The 17086-nt window shown below is 41.6% G+C and overlaps 1 protein-coding gene across 1 annotated transcript; it reads right to left on the bottom strand.

Annotated features, from left to right (window-relative positions):
* Positions 1–7827: 7827 nt before the first annotated feature.
* On the bottom strand, positions 7828–10600 carry GNRH1 (gonadotropin releasing hormone 1). Its single transcript, XM_006153255.3, has 3 exons — positions 10404–10600; positions 9840–9935; positions 7828–7953 (listed from the first exon to the last, which is right to left on the bottom strand). The coding sequence occupies exons 1-3, from the start codon at positions 10542–10544 to the stop codon at positions 7912–7914; spliced, it is 279 nt and encodes a 92-aa protein (XP_006153317.1). The 5' UTR covers positions 10545–10600; the 3' UTR covers positions 7828–7911.
* Positions 10601–17086: the final 6486 nt, after the last annotated feature.

Below are 17086 nucleotides of genomic sequence, written 5' to 3'. Positions count from 1 at the left end.
TGCTGAACCCGGATCCCAGTAAGGATCCTGCCTCATCTCCGAAACTCCCAGTGCCTTGGACAGCTGTTGCCTGAGAACTGGCCTCCAGGAGACCATGTCCTCGTTACACAGGACCCCCTGCTGACTGGGTTCCCTGAGCTGGGTTAAGGTTCACCACGCAAAGCTGTTTTTTTCCTTCTCTTTGATGGATGCTTGTGGCCATGCCATATCCCCTCCAGTCAGCATGGAATTCCAGAACTGGGCCTGGCCCGTGCATTTGTCAGAGGCAAGATCTCCTTCACCATCTTGAAGCCACAGCCTCTGCTGTGGAGACGCTGGGATCTTCAAAAGCCTGGACAGATTCTGCAGTGGCGGTGCTGCAACCCCAGTAACACACTCCTTGGAGGGATTTCTTGCTCTGCTTCTGAAAAGCCGTGCTTGAGACTGACTGGCTTTCCTCACATGGACCCGTCTATCCCATTGTCGTCTTGGAAGAGACCGATATCAAGTACACACGGGTAGCCAAAATAATCCTATCTTTCAACTGTGCACTGTGTCTCCTTTGAGGATAAGAACACCTTTTTAATGGAGATTGGTTGCTTTCAGATATGAATGAATGGTGTCATTATTGAGAAAACACAGACTCAAACATAAGTCCTGAGCTTCTGTATCCCCCACCCCCACCCACTCGTGGCAAAAAGGCTGCCCCCCCACCCCCCAGGATTCCACCACCATCCTAGCTGCTGGCCCCCGGTGCACGGCAGCCATTCCTTCTTACTTTGGATTTGTTTGAAGCGCTTCCTTTTGCACATACAAGTTTTTGCTCTGTTACCTCCTCTGAGCTCAAATCACTGGCATAAGGGACTTCGGAGGCCGGATTCGACAGCTTCTTTTCCAGATCCCTTTGGAATGATACAGCAGCCCCTATCTGCTACCTGACTTTACCCTTGGAGAATACAGTGCAATATTTCTCTCCGATTATTTATTCCTTTCGATTGTGGAGTTAATTTGCCTGCTTGCGAATGGTACTAATGTCAGTACTCCTCTGAGAAGAGAAAATTGGGATGCTTTAGATGACCAAATATGACATACACATATGTAAATAGCCACAACACTTAACCGGTATTTTGAGCTATAAAGGCCTTGAAGGTTATGCAAACAGCCCCTCATTTTATAGATAAGGAAATTGGGGTTACACCCGGAAGACTGTACTACAGATTCTCACTACTAACTCAGCTTGCTAATTTAGGCCATCCCCTGATAACAGTTAGTCCAAGAAGATGACTCCTGCAAACTCTTTAATATCTACCTGTAGTTGGGACAATTTTTGAATGGTTCCAGATATTTCTGTACTACTTAAGTATTTATGGCAAAGCTTAAGACTTTTGGACTGTGAATCCGAAGGTCAGTGTAGGGGAAACTTAACCTGAGGCTTCACCCACCACCTCAGCCCAAGTCGCTTCCTCCAAGAAAAAGACAGCAAGAGAGATTCCAGCTGTCAGAGTCTGCAGTTGCCCGCCTGCCTCTGTGTGCCTTGTTTCTTCACCACCCTTTGTAGAGGGACATATTGGTCTTACGTGGGAGTCGAAGCAGCAGAGACCTCTGAGACGCGTCCAGTGCATTATTTAAGAAATTAGTCTGCATATTCTAGAAGAGGTGTGGCAAAGATGGCTCCTTACCCCTACCCAGTAGAACCTGCAGTGAAGTCCCAAGGAAAAAGGAGCCTTGGCTTCAGACCCATTTGGTTTCGATCCCAGCTCTGTCATCCATTAACATCACAAACTTCCACAAGTTATTTGAACTTTTCTGAACTTTCATTTCTCATGTTTCAATGCAAGGATAATACCTCCCATGCAGTGGTAAGGGTCACACAAGATGGAGTATGTGACAGGTGTGCTCAGGATGTGCTCAGGAGGTATGTTCTCTTCTCTCGGCCGGGCCTGAGGAAGATCTGAAACTCCCAGAGAGCATTATTGATACTCCCCCCCCACAAAAAAAAAAAAAATTGGAACGTGTATACAGGCACCTACAACCCTTCTCCAAAAGAGCACATCTTTGGGAGCCTTTTTCATGGTTTTTTATGACTAGAGACAAAATGTTATTAATAACTGAAGAGGATTTTGAGTGGAAAGAAACTCCACCCTATAGAGAAAGGAGGAGGCAGCAACAGACTATGGAGGGCTTTTGTGGAACCTGGAACTCCTGAGAGTTTGTCACCTTGCATACTGGCTAGAGGGAATTTGTATATATCTCCTTACTTTTTAGGCAGACTAGAATCTGTGTCAGCTGGGTCACATACACACCCCTTAAGCCTGTCCTTCCAGAGCAGTAGCAATGAGCCTTGCAGTCTGGTCTTTGAGTGGAAGTGGAGAGAGAGACAACATCAGTGCCCATATACTTCCTGTTTTTTAATAGAACCTGTTTTTTCCATATGGTTCTATTTCCATAGTTCTGAAAACAAGAACTCTCTCCTGCCTGAAGAAAGGATTCCAGGTACTAACGTGGATAATAGAATACAGAGGACATAGGACGGTTCATCGCCTTGGGACACTTTAGGAATGAGTCACATTTGACAAAATGTCGTCAATAATGTCTGTCCTGAAGTCAAGGAGGAAGACTGCAAAGGAATGCCTTATGATTACATTAAACGTGCAAGAGATGAGGGGGGAAAAAAAGAAAGCTTGTCTCTGTTTTCCCTAATAAAAACTCTGGAGTGTTGAAAGGCATTGAAATTAACCCCCAAACTATACAGCCTATGGTTATGGTTTGTGAGTTCCTGTTATCGTCGTCATTTACTCTCTCTCTCTCTCTCTCTCTCTCTCTCTCTCTCTCTCTTTCCTGGTAACTTGTCTTAATTTTGAGTTTTCTTTTTTGGAAAGAATTGTTTCATTCAATATACGTGAACTTCTAAGTGAATTCCAGGCAAGGTAGCAGTGCCCCAGCATGTGGCAGTGCAGTGTGGTCCTCTCTCTCTCTCTCTCTCTCTCTCTCTCTCTCTTTCCTGGTAACTTGTCTTAATTTTGAGTTTTCTTTTTTGGAAAGAATTGTTTCATTCAATATACGTGAACTTCTAAGTGAATTCCAGGCAAGGTAGCAGTGCCCCCGCATGTGGCAGTGCAGTGTGGTCACTGGAAACCTCCCGATACACGGATATGCTGGGGAAAAGTGAGAGACAGGAGGTAAAAAGGAAACCCTGAACAAAGCTGCGGGGCACGCATTGCTGGTCCCTCCTCCACCTCTAGAACTGCAGTCATTTCTCTTGCCATTGAAACTGCAGGCACACTGCAAATGTGTAAGATGAACAGGATGTGATGCAGGATTCGAGATGATAACTTTGCAATCTGGAAGAGTCCTTCCCCTCCAGATGTCCCCAGATTATTGGATGATTTCCTATTTTAAAATTGAGACAGTTTACATATAGTTAAGGGCACAAATCTTAGGCGTGCAGAGGGGTGGATTTTCGCATAGCTCTAGACCCACCTCAGGTACACACAGACTATTTTCGGCACCACCCAAGAGGTTCCCATGTAATCCTCAGCTCTATTTTGTGAAAGGTATTTAGGAGGCCCTTCAAATTTCCGCCTTCCTTACACTTCTCAGATATAATGAAAAGAGAAGGAACAACCCCACCATCAGAACAAAGAGCTAAAGGTTGTGTACCTTTTAGCAAGTCAACACCTAGTCAAGTCTCTAGGTTACAATTTCCTTGTTTGTTAAAAATGAAAAAGTTGAATCTACATTATCTTTAGAATCCTTTCAGTTCTGTCTTTCTCTCTAATTGAACAGAAACATACGGAGAGTCAGAAGGAAACTGAGTCTCTGTCCAAAAGCTGTTAGCTCTGTGTCCTGGGCTCTTGCCATATTTCATCCCAATTTAGTGATGTGACCCTGCTGTACAGATCTGATACAGACCTGAAGACATCAAAATTAGGAAGATGAATCATTTTGCAGCATTATAATATTTAGTTGAATTATCCTAGTTCTCTCCAACAGCCTGTAAACAATGCCGTTTTTCTAAGAGTCTTCAGACTTCAGCAGACTTGGACTTTTTATAAATCATGCTCTCCTTCCCTGCATCAGGTAGGAAGCTGGAAAATATCACTTCTTTGGACACTCATTCAGCTATATTCTATTTTATAAAGTTACCATTGGAAAAGGTCACTTTCCTTTTGGTGGTTGCGAGTTGAACCATCCATTCTAATTTACAAAAGGAAAAAGATTTGATTTTCAGGTTAATGATTTCAGGCTCATTTCTTGTGGATCCGACTAAAACTGGTCTTCAATAGATGCTGCCAAAATGTATCTCTCAGTTCAATTTTTTGAGTTCTTCCTCCATACTTTGTTAAAAATGGTTTTGCCATTATTGTGTACCTAGTTGGGTTTCAAACACGGACAAGTTAGGAAGATGTGCATTGACGTAGAATTCTGTTCAGATTTGCTGTTATTTATTTTGTAAATTAAACATTGAAATGTATTTTGAAGTTGATTGTGTCTTTAGTTTGTTATTGCCTTTATATTAACGCAGTGACATCATCGATGACCTTTGTAATCGATGCCTCTTCAGGAAACATCACACCCAGAGTCCCTCTGACTTGTTTCGTGCCTAACAGGTCCTGCTAGTTTAACCTTGTACTGCAGAGTCCTGCAGTCACCTTCCCCGGAAGCAGTAAAACTGTAAGCCATCTGGTTCCTTTCACCCTTTCCATCCATCTCCTTGGTAATCTGAGCTGACATCAATTCATTCAGTGTACACTGGTGCTATTTCTGTACTCATTCGCTGTAGGTAACTCGATCGAGGCAAAGAGAGAAGTGAAGTTAAAAGGGTATCTTTGAACTCAGAGTGAACGAATAGCAACCGCTTCTCAAATTGGGTTGAACATTAGTATGGGCTGGGGAGAGTTCATACCCCAGACCAATTATATCAAAATTTCTGAGGATGGGACATCAGCAGGTGGCATGGTGGTTAAGGCACTGGACAATCCCACATGGCCGACCATGATTTGAGTCCTGGACCTGGTATCTGTCTGTCTGTCTCTCTCTCTCTGGTCAAATTAAAATAAATGAATAAATAAATAAAATGAAATCTTAAAAAAAATGGATTGTTTAAAACACTGAATTTGGTGACATAAAAAAACTTAAAATATTTTCTGAGGATGGAAAATGGGACCCAGGCATTTGTATTTATTTTAAATCTCCTTCAGGTTGTTCCACTGCTAGGCCAAGATTGGGAAACCACTACCTAAGGGGAAATATAACTTTAGAAAGTTAATAATTAAGGTGTTTCTTAAAATCCCTCTAGTGGTAGGTCATGTTAGCAAGAGAAAGTGGGTACCCACACTTCAAATAGCTTTGCTCTTTAGTGCTGGGCTTATGTTTGTTTGTTTATTTTTTAAAGAAAGTATTCCAGTACTTTAAAATATCTGCAGTCAGGGCCAGGAGATAGCATGGTGGTTAAAGGCGCTGGACTCTCACATGGCCGACCGTGGTTCAAGTCCAAGTATCAGCAACCTGTGATATTTTAAAGCACTTAGTGCTCCACTGTCTGTGTATGTAATAATGAGGGTGTTTGTTAAAAATGCACATGACTCGGGCCCCAAAGAGGGAATCAGTAAACCTGGGGAGTATTTTGGGATTGGGGCCCTGTTGGGAGAAACTACTTCAGGGCATCTTCCACTGTCAAGATCTCTAAGTGTTGTTACACAGTAAGTCTTCACATTTTCCCAGCCATCTTTAGGATTCTACAACTTCTAAATCTTTGGTTAAAATCATTTTCAAGGCACTCATTTTGCTACTTTTGCTACCATTAGATGTATCATCTGATACGTTTCCCCATCCTTTATTTGTTTTTAAAGTGGGCCCATATTTTTTCTTTTTCTGATTTGCCAAAAGGTGCATGCACTCACCAGAGGGAACCAGAGAGAGGGAGAAAGCAACTTCCATTGGGGGATGGTAACACTGCAATCCCTTCTCCACTCCTTCATTCTGTTGAGGTTTTGGGTATGCACACACACATAACCTTTGTGTTATTCAAGCCTCTGGGACTGGGATTTGAACCACCCAGTCAGCCATGTGGGATCTGGCTCCCTTAACCATTAGGCCAAGGAGCCAACCCCAGACTTTTTTTTTTTTTTTTTTTTTTGAAGCTGTTATACACTGACAAGTTAGCTCTTCCAATTCAGAAAAAAATGTGTTAACATTTTAAAGAAGGGGACATTTTCCCCTGTTCCTCTTGGTCATTTGAACTATTTGAGATCATCTGTACCTAAAATGCTCACATTAGTTGCCACCACAGGATGCACTGACTGTCCACCTCAGCATTGAGCAGCTGGATAAGCATCATTTTATCCCATTCAGGACCGACAGTTGATGCCAAAGAAATTGAGTCAAGGACAAGTTTTGACAAAGAAAGCCTGATGTACCAAGCAGGATGTATAGTTACAAGGGTGAGTTGCCTTTTTCAATATGTTAACTATGTAAAGATTGCAAATGATATCATTCTTATTAAAAAAAAAAGGCTCAGTGATTGGTAAGCAGAGATCTCTCCTACTGTCACGTACATATTGATTAATGAAATAATACAGTTTTACTTTTGTTCTATAATAAAGCACATGGTGGGCCACATTGCTGCCTAGTTTTAGTAAAGAGGGAGTGAAGAAGTTCCTAACTCAATTTGTTGTTGTTTTATGCTAGAGGGCACACGAGCTTGTGAGAAAGAGCCAGAGAGAGAAAGCGCCCTCTACCAGTGAACCTAGTCCTGCCCAGTCCTTTTTCCTTCACTTTGATTGGCTGCTCTGAGTGCAGTGCAAGTGCACTGAACACGGACCTGAGTGGGTGTCTTCAGCTCTCTGAGTCCTCGCTTCCCCCATCTTAAGGTGAAGATAGCAACATCTACTTTCCAAGATTGTCAGGATGGTTAGTGAAAATGCTTGTGCATGTAGCTAGCACAAAATCCAATACTGGAGACCAGCAGATGGCGTAATGGCTACATCGCTGGACTTCCGTGTAGTCAACCACGGTTCAAGTCCCAGATCCAGCAGCTTAAATTCATACCAGGCACGTGTGCACGTGTGCCCAACTTGCATAAACCATGTGGAGTGAGATGGAGCACTGGACTAGTAGCAATGTGAAGCCCCTTTCTCTGGTGTTCCAGTTGACTTCCTTTTTTTTTTTCTTTTCTATCTCTTTTTTTTTTTTTTTTTGAGAGGCCTTTGCTATAGGGCATGTATGCTCGCTGAAAGAGAGAGACAGACAGAAAGCGAGAAATCACCCCTCGGGGAATGGCCATGCTGCATTCCCTTCACCTCCATTCTCCTCTCGGGACCTTGGGCATGCAGGCACACACGCCCAGCGTGTGTTTAAGCCACCAGGTCTGAGACTCAAACCACAGTCGACTACATGGGAGTTCAGCGACATAGCCATTATGCCAATTGCTAGTCCCTCCAGTTGACTTTCAAAGGGATCAAGAGACCTTCGAGGGGAGGAACATCTTTCCAAGTAGGATGAAGCCTTGGCTGTGGTTCTACCTTATTTCTGTAGAGAATAATCAAGGACAAAGTTACAATACCATAGAAACTGTAGGTGAATTTGCTTTTTTTTTGTTTATTTGAACCAAGGGGCTATGTTTTTCCATGTGGATATAGGGTGGGGTGCTGGAGAGTCATGAGATATCAGTGACAGGCACTGTCTCATCTCCCTTCTCATCTGCCACTTGTAGACACATGAGGCCTTCCATTGGCGGACTTATAATGTCCCTCACACACACACACACAAGTTCTGAGTTAGAGAAAGACTTAACACATATACCACGTAATTCACAACACAACACTTTATTATGAAATATGTGCGACTTGTATAAGAAATTCCAAAATCCTCACAGTTGACTCAGTGTCAGGATTATAGCTAAGTGTTGTCAGTCCTTCTGACCCAATGGATTTAAATCTTCTTCTGCCCAGTTTCCTCCTCAATCAAACTTTCCTGAAAAATATGGGGATCACAAATAAATCAAGGTTGATTTTTAGCTTAATTTCATTACAGTTTGACATCTTCATTTCTAGAAGGACTAGGGCAGTTTGTTTTCAGACATAGACAGCACTAGAGAGTGAAAAACAAATGCATCTTTTTTCTCTATTTTTAATTTTCCAGAGGGCATGTGTGCTCACCTGAGAAAGACAGAGCAGATGGGAAAGCATGAAAGCATCTCTATAGGGAATGCTCATGCCACAATTACTTCTCCCCCAGTTCTCCCTACATTTGAGGTTTTGGTGCGCACGCATATACGTCCAACATGTTTCTCAAGCCCCCAGGTTGGGGCCTTGAACTGCACTATCGGCCATGTCAAACAAGTGGGATCCAGCCACATTAAGCACCCCACCAGAGCTGGTCCTGATGGTGTCTTTTTTTTTTTTTTTCCTTTTCTTTCTTTTATTTTTCTTTAAGTTTGCTATAGGGCATATTCACAAAAGAGAGAGAAGGACAGACAGACAGACAGACAGTAAGAAATCACATCCCAGGGGGAGTGGCCACTCCACAATCCCTTCTCCTCCATTCTTCTCTCAGGATTTTGGGCGCACATACAAACCACCAGGTCTGGGACTCAAACCACACAGTTAACCATATGGGATCCAACCGCCTTACCTTAATTTATTTTTACATTCATTCACTGAACATCATCATCACAGCATACAAAATGTGAGTTACCACCCAGAATACACTGTATATTGGCTTAAAAATACATGTTATTATCAACAAGTAATTTTCCACTTCTTGTTTCTTAAATATTTTTTCTTTCTTTCTTTCTTTTTTTTTTTTTTCCTTTGATTCCCTATTTCTTACCCTCTGTCATTTCCTGATTTGTGTCTTAGGCTGCTTAGTAAACACAAACTACATTCATAGTTTAAGGACAGGAGGCGAGGAAGGAGATGAAGGAAAAGTCCGACCCATTCCATTTAGCATTCAGACTTTGTTTGACCTCCTTTGCTAACTATCATGTTTGGGAAATTTTACTGCTTGCTGTTATTTTTATCAAGCAATTCACAGGATTAGACAGAGAAAGGAAATTCAAGATTTCTACCCACTTTCTTTCTTTGTCCTCTGAGTATGGAAGGTGAAGTCACTAGAGAAAATTTAAATTATAGCTTCATATATGATTTATTCAGGTTTTCCCTGATCCTGGATATAACTGAGAATTATCCATACCACCTCTGAGTGCTGAAAACGAATGGGCTATGGAGCCGAGAGGATACCAACACTGAATTCAAGATTCGATTTCTCTATTTAAGTTCCTTAAAAGTTAATATATATATTAAAAAAACGATATTTGGCTAGGAAGTTTTCATTTGAGGGGACATAGAGATCATATAGTTCTATCAAAAAACTAGAAGTCAAATCTGTGGCTCTGACCTATAAATTCACCAGTTTGTCCTATTTATTTATTCTAAAAAGAAAAAAGAAATCTAGAACACTGTATCTGATTTCTACATTTTCTGGGATTCTGGAAAATCCTGTCATCCTGAGAACAATTGTAGAATCAGGTGGAGGGGATTGTGGGTTAACCTAGAGAAGAGTAACTGAGGGGTCGAGGAGGGCTGAAGAACTGAAAGATAGCAGCGGAAAGAAATTTGTTTTGTTGGTCATCCCAAAGGCTAGAGCCAAAATTAGCAGATACAATTTATTGAGAAACTTTAATTTACGAAAGAACAAAGTGTTGTCTAATCACTTAGGAAATGGCAAGGGCCCTACGACAGGAGGTATCCCAGTGGTCGGGAAGGTAAGCCCAGCAATAGCTGGGACATGGCTGCCTTAAATGGTACCCAGGGGCCTTTCCATCGCTAAAGCTCTATGTCATGATCACGCGAACTCACCAGAGCTCCTTTCAGGGCCCTGAGGGGAGAACGAGGCTGGCTTATGGTGCATTCAAAATGCTGAGGTTCTGCCAATTGATCAGCCTCTTTGGCTATCTGGAAAAAAAGAAAAAAAGGACTGTGATTCTTGGAAATAGCAATACAGAAATTAGTCCCCATCTGAACTGAAATTAGGAATGAGACTTCTACTTTAAGAGGGTTTTTTTTTTGACAAATGGCACATGCGTTCACCAGAGAGAGAAAGAGACAGAGAAACAGAGACAGAGGGAAAAATAGATCATCCTCCAAGGGGGATGGCTACACCACAGTCCCTTCTCCATTCTCCTTTGGGGATCTTGGGAATGCATGCATATGTGCCCAGTGTGATTTTTTTCAAGCTGCCAGATCTAGGACTCGAACCACTGATGCCCAAGTGAGAGTCCAGTGACATAACCACTATGCCATTTACTGGCTCTGGAGTATTTAGTGCATAGAGTAGTACCACTAGGATTAATTCTCAATGTTTGATATAGTTCAATTGAATCAAATAAGCTATGTCTCATTCTGAAGCTGAGAGAAACTCACCTCTTGGAAAGAATCAATCAAATTTTCCGCATTTCTCTTTCCTCCAGGGCGCAATCCATAGGACCAGTGTTGGGCGTAACAGCCCCCGACACATAAAGTCAGCAAGATAAGTCCAGCTAGAAATTTTGGAACCAGCTCCATCCTAAGGAATATCAATGCACAGTCAAAGGAAGCCTAGATTGGGTGGAGTAAAAAATAGAGACCTCTAAGTGAAAGGGCAGGGATCTGCATCATTCACCCTATAGACGATGGAAGTTGAAGTCATACCATTTTCACACACACTGAAACACAGAGTCACCTGTTTTTTGCCACGAGTCCCCTAGTCGTTAGGGACAAGCTCTCATATTCAGGACTCTTTACTACTACAGTTGTCTATTTTCATTTTGATTATTTGGTTATCCAAACCCCCTTAGCAAATTCATCTTTTTGCCTTCACATTTCCCCCACTGTGGATTGTTTGCGATGCTGTCATTCCTGAAATGAAGAGATCTGTGCCATCTGCTGTGAAAAGTAGCCCCTATTGGGAATCTCTGGCTAATCTAAAGTCGCCTGACATTCAGTGGCTACGTGATGGTACTAGTGACATTTTGCTGACTCTCTGTCCATGTCTTCCAAGCATTTACGGCTCGCCAAACCATCTGTGAGACTCATCATGATTCCAAGTGGCGAGTCCCAGACCAAATGCCTCCCTAGCCAACCAAGGAGACCTCTAATTAGAAATGAAATATGCCTCCAAAATAATTTTTATTTGGGGAGGAAGACAAAATCAAATTCCACTCAAATGAGCTTTTGGATTCCCCCAAGGCTAGAGCTCTGCAGCTGGTGGTGACAAGGACAGTGAAGAATAAGTCTTTTCTAGAAACCATAACACCTAGATCTGGCCCTTGGGGCCTAAAATGCCCTGGAGGCCTACAACAGCATGCAAAATAACAACCACAGAAAACACACTACCAATACAAGGCATTTTACCTGTTTGGAGTCAGAGACAAAAGAATCCCAAGTGTCCTTAGGAGTGTGTGAACTACTGAGACTGTTTGATTTTTCCAGCATCCTTTATATATGAAACTTTTCCAGGACATAGAAATCTTTCCTGCTGGTAAATTATACTGCAGATGGGCTATGTGTTTTTTTTTAAATAGTAATTTTTTAATCCTCACTCACATAATGTCCTTTAATGGTATGTGTAATTAGAACACCCCCTGGTGTATCTGTTAAATTTGCTTAAGTCTGGTCATTAAAACTTCAGTGAAAATGTTTCTAGCTGAGGCCACAATTCAAAGAGATTAAAATCTAGTGAGGTTAGATTCCCTTGAGGAAACTGGCAGACCTATTAAGAGTTCAGGGAAAATGGATGTCTTGGATTAAATCAAGTTAAATGCACACGTAATAACTTGCACTAAAGAGGCTATGCAATAAGTATGTAAAGTTGAATTAAGATGTCTGGAGCTAGTCATAGCTTTTTTTGTAAAATAGGGGATTTGTAAAATAAGGTATTTAAACCAGTTGATCATTACTTTCTATTTTAAAAAATTCAATTTATAAATAAGAATAAGCGATGATTGGCACTATATCCAGTCTATATGAGATCTTAAAGTAGATAGTGTAGGGACCAGCAGATAGTGTAATGGTTATGTAATGGTTATGGACGCCTATGGAGTCTCAGACCTGATGGCTTAAAACTCATGCCACACGCAGGACTAGCAGATGGTGTAATGGTTACATTGCTGGACTCCTACATAGTTGACCATGGTTCAAGTTCCAGACACAGCAGCTTCAGACTCAAATTGGGCACATGTGTGTGCGTGCCCAAGACCCCAAGAGAAGAATGGAAGAAAAGGGATTGTGGCGTGGCCATCCCCCCTGGAGTTGATGTCTTGCTTTCTATCTCTCTCTCTGTCTCTCCATCAAGCACACGCGCCCTATAGAAAAAAAATCTCTCTTAAAAAAACAAAAGAAAACAAAAAACTCATGCCAGGTGTATGTGCTCAAGATCTTGAGAGGAAAATGGAGGAAAAGGGATTGTGGTGTCGCTGTCCCCTCTGGGGGGTGATTTCTCTCTTTCTGTCTGTCTCTCCATTGAGTGCACACACCCTCTAGCAAAAATCTCTCTCTTAAAAAAAAAGTAGATTGTATGAAATCTATTTACTTCCCCTGACCCTGCCATCACCTTCCAACCCTTCACCCCTCCCCTCTCAACCTCCTCCCCTGTCGCCATCTCTCTCTCCCCTGTCTCCAACCCACCAGTTTCTGTTCTTGGTTTATCGTAAAAGTCTTCCATGGCATCAAAAAAGTAAGAAGGGCTGGCAGGTGGTATGGTGGTTAAGGTGCTGGACGCCCCCATGGCTGACTATAGTTAGAAACCTGGCATCTCTCTCTCTCCTCTCTCTCTCTCTCTCACACACATGTGCCCTATAGCAAATTGAAATAATAACAAATAAAATGAATTATTTTTAAAAAGAGGAAATATTGTGATAGCTAGAATACACTAAAGGTAAGATCATATTGAACATAATGAAGGTGACGTTTAATTCATTTCAGTAGATGCTTATTGAGTTAAGACATGAAATCACTGTGCTAAAAGCCAAGCCCAAGAGAAATACTAGCTGCATGGCATGTGAATAACCCCAGCCTCACTCATTTTATCCAGCCTTCTGCGTCCTCAATTTCTGCATCAAAAATATGTTTTGTCCGATATAGAATTAAGCCTTCACTACAATTGACTGTAAATCCTATTACATTAGCTAAGCTGTTAAGAACCTAGTTATTTGTTCATTCTGGAGGTCAGACTGGCAATTTCTCCTCAAGTAGGATGCTAAACCAATCAGTTATTACCCAGTGTACCCTGGAATAATTAAATTTGCAAGGATTTTGGAGAAAAGAATAATAGTATCTTGCCTAAATAAACTCCCTTGCTTTGGCCAGCCATCTCTAAAGTTTGTCAAATCCTCATAATAGGGTGGTTGACTTTATTGCATTTAAATTATATTCATTATTTCATTTTGTCACAATGTTTTATGTTTGTGTTTGCCTTTTTTGTCTGTTTTAGTTTTTTTATAGGGCACGTGTATGAAGACAGAGACAGAAAGTGAGAAATCTCCCCTCAGGAGATACCCATGATGCAATTCTCCCCCTCCATTCTACTCTCAGGATTTCGGGCATGCATGCACTCACACCCAGAATGATTTTTCATGCTGGGAGTCTAGGACATGTACCATGCAGTTGGCCATGTGGGATCCAGCCCTTAACCTTCATGCTACCTGCTGGCCTGGTGTTTGCTTTTTAAAGTTTATGAGACACAGAGGCAGGGAGGAGGCCTCCCCCACCAGGGCCTTCACATTACAATCCCCTCCAGGCCCAGATCCTGGGCACATAATAATGTGGTGTACTGAGAGGTTCCCCGGATGCAAACCCAGAACCTTTCCCATGTGGGTCCTGATGCATTACAATCAGTGTGTCACCACTTGGCCTCTAATTTAGACACTTTGGATAATATGTCACTCTGACATGAAGAGTCGAACCTCATTTCACTATAGTATATAAGTAATGGGAGGCTCTTTCAACAAGAGTTCATTATGTTGAAACAGTTTTCATTTAAGTTGTCACTTGATTTCCTGTTTGCTGAATGAGATGTGCTTCTAACTGTTGGTTAGGCACAAATGTGGTCTTTGGTTAATAAGACTAATGATAGAGGGTTAAGATGTGGACCCCTATGGTAAGGTGAATCACTTATCTCTTGGTAAGCATCACAGGATTTCCTGTTAGTTATTTCTGTCAGGTGATACTGAATTTTAAAAAAAATTTAACTTTTTTTTAGGCAAACACACAACATGGTCTATGAATTCATTTGGCATATTGTAAGTCCTCTATGCTTACATTAGTATGATCTTAGGTCACATGTCAGTCCCTTACTGTGTTGCTAAGAGAAACACCTGAGTGTGGGTGATTTATAAAGGAACACATGTTACTCAGTTCAGGGTACAGGGGCCACCATCTGCTGAGGCACAACATGGTGGAGTACAGGATCTTCAGCAGAGCAGCTGTCCCTAAGTTCCTCCCTGTTGAGGTCTGTACCCATCTGGGCTCTGCCTGCTTCATTTCCTCTTACTCACCAGAACTCAATCACAGGAGCCCTGCCTTGATGACTTTATCACACTCCAAGGCCCCATCCTGGGACACCATGAAAAGATTAAACTCACATTTAACATAATTACAATACAACCAAATCCCAACACATGAACTTTGGGGGATATCCAGTCATCTTCCACTAAGGCCCAATTCTAAAACATGAACTTCTGGGGGACAAACCATTATCCAAACTGTAACAGGTCTTATAGGTCTCAAGGGCAAAAGCCAAATCTTACAGTTATGTAATATTTGATGTTTAGTGACATACTTTGAGCCCAGTCACAATTTTGCAAATAAGACAATTTAGCAAAGAGTCAAATGGAAATCACTGGATTTTATAGTTGTCATTTTTTCCCCTAAATCTTTAACTTATAATTTTTTTTAATGAGAAAGAATGGCTTTAGAGGAATCACTGCTTCATTTTCAACATTAAAACATCTAAAAATTGGGGCTGGCAGGTGGGGTGCTAAACTCCCACATGGCCAAATGTGGTTCAAAACCCAGACTTGGCACCTTGCTTTTTCACTTTTCCTCTCTTTCTCTCTCTGTTTCTCTCTGGTCAAATTAAAAAGTAGTACTAATAAATAAATAAATAAATAAATAAATTATTTGAAAACATTTTAAATTATTACAATGATAATTTTGTGCTCTTGCTGAATAACAGGTGAAAAAAAAACCTTTCTTATCCTAATGTAATTTAGGAAGAACCCCAGGTTAACTCCTGCTGACATATCTAACCAGGTGATAAAAAGGTTCAGGACATAAATCCATGGATAAGGTGTTTTATAGTGAAATAACATAACCACTTTTTTTTGTTGTGGCAAATATTTTAATTTTTTAAATTCAGGATAGAACGTAAGACAGACAGACACACACACACACCCTCTCATCCTAACAGCGTCTGGTCAGGCCTCTATACCCTTCTTCTAGTCCCCTTCCCCATGAGATCTTGTATATTTGTGCTCACATCCAGCATGTTTTACGTGAACTGGGCTGGGATTTTGAACAGTAGTCGCCATATGGGATCCAGCTTTGCTTGAGTAGTGCACTACCACTACACCAATAGAGCTGGCTCATAATTTTAAAGATACTGCTTCCTTGGGAATTTATTATAATTCTAGGACTTTTCATGTATTACTGATAATTTCCACAAATATATTGGTCAGAATGGGACCAGAAGTCAACCTTACCAGAATAATGCCACCATCCCACATCAGAATGACACCTGTTGGGTGTAGTCGAGATGAATTTGAGCTGAAACACGTACTCTTCTTCATCCAAGGTTCCCAATAGCCAACTGCTGCCTTTGTGAAGGAGCTGGATGGGATGCATACTGTCTTTGCAACAAAGGAAACTTTATCTCGCAAGGTATACACTGTTTTCGTGAGTATGTTATAGACTGCCATATTTCTGAAAATAGGATGGTGGATAAAAATGTTAATGGTCCTACAGAGTTGTAATAATGGTTTGCAAATCAGTTTCCGTTTTGTAAGATGACTGTAAAATTTGCATATTTAACAGTGTCATTACAAAACATCTATACATCTATTTTCTTTTTGGGGAGAGATTTTTGCTATAGGGCATATGCACTCGCCAGAAAGACAGAGAGACAGAGAGACAGAAAGCAAAAAATCACCCCCCCAGGGGGTATGGCCATACCACAATCCCTTCTCCTTCATTCTCCTCTCGGGATCTTGGGCACACATGCACAGGTGCCCAGCTGAGTTTAAGCCACTGGGTCCAGGACTTGAACCACATGGGAGGCCAGTGACATTGCCATTATGCCATCTGCTGGTCCCTAAAATATCTATTTTCTATAGGTATATCTGTTGTCACTGTATTTGTTAAGACGTTTGTTCTCATCTGAATTGGGGGAGCCCCACACCTGAGAGGGCTTGCAGGTAGTGTTTACCAACACCAAAGAACACACTTAGAGGTCCAACAGAGGGAAGTCATGAGTTTATTACTTACATAACCAGGGAAGGATACTCCATTGACAACCAGAAGTGCTCTGTCCTTGAGCAGAGGCTCAGGTTACATACGTTAGGATCAGTGAGTACGTACCTCACCTATACGATCTGCAGATTCCAGATTCCATCTTCAAGACTGGGGTCTAGTTTCTACATATATTGTTGGGGATTATAACAAAAGGCCAGGTTATTGATTAGCAGAATCATCAGGGCTTGTCCATTAATTTAGTGCCTCTGATCTTGGGACACTGGTGTGGGAGGGGGCTGCCTACCTCCAGAACAGCCTGGCTGTGACCCTATTCCATTAAGTAAAGGAATGGTCATGAGATGTTTGCAAAGACCAGATCAGCAGTTGGGCACAGGGAGATAGGAAAAGGAGGGAGTGGGGAGGAGAGTTCAATGTCTAGAGTCTACCCGCATCATCTTTTTTATTTCATCTCTATTATTTCATCTGGTTCAATAGTAGTAAATATTCTGGTTAGCCAAATATTGTGTGTGTTTTTTTAAATAATCATTTATATTTTCATTTATTTTAATTTGACCAGAGACATACACACATACACACACACACACACACACACACACACA

Source organism: Tupaia chinensis, unplaced genomic scaffold, assembly GCF_000334495.1.
Source record: "Tupaia chinensis unplaced genomic scaffold, TupChi_1.0 Scaffold000366_1, whole genome shotgun sequence".
In the NCBI taxonomy this organism is placed as follows: Eukaryota; Metazoa; Chordata; class Mammalia; order Scandentia; family Tupaiidae; genus Tupaia; species Tupaia belangeri.
Note: the sequence above shows the minus strand (reverse complement) of the source record. Positions and strands in the feature narration are given on the sequence as shown.

Excerpts from the sequence above, each read along its gene's own strand:
- GNRH1 (XM_006153255.3), bottom strand. The coding sequence starts at position 10,544 with ATGGAGCTGGTTCCAAAATTTCTAGCTGGACTTATCTTGCTGACTTTA. Across the intron at positions 9,936-10,403 it reads TGATTGATTCTTTCCAAGAG|ATAGCCAAAGAGGCTGATCA; the intron begins GTGAGTTTCTCT and ends CTTTTTTTCCAG. Across the intron at positions 7,954-9,839 it reads GGGCCCTGAAAGGAGCTCTG|GAAAGTTTGATTGAGGAGGA; the intron begins GTGAGTTCGCGT and ends CATATTTTTCAG.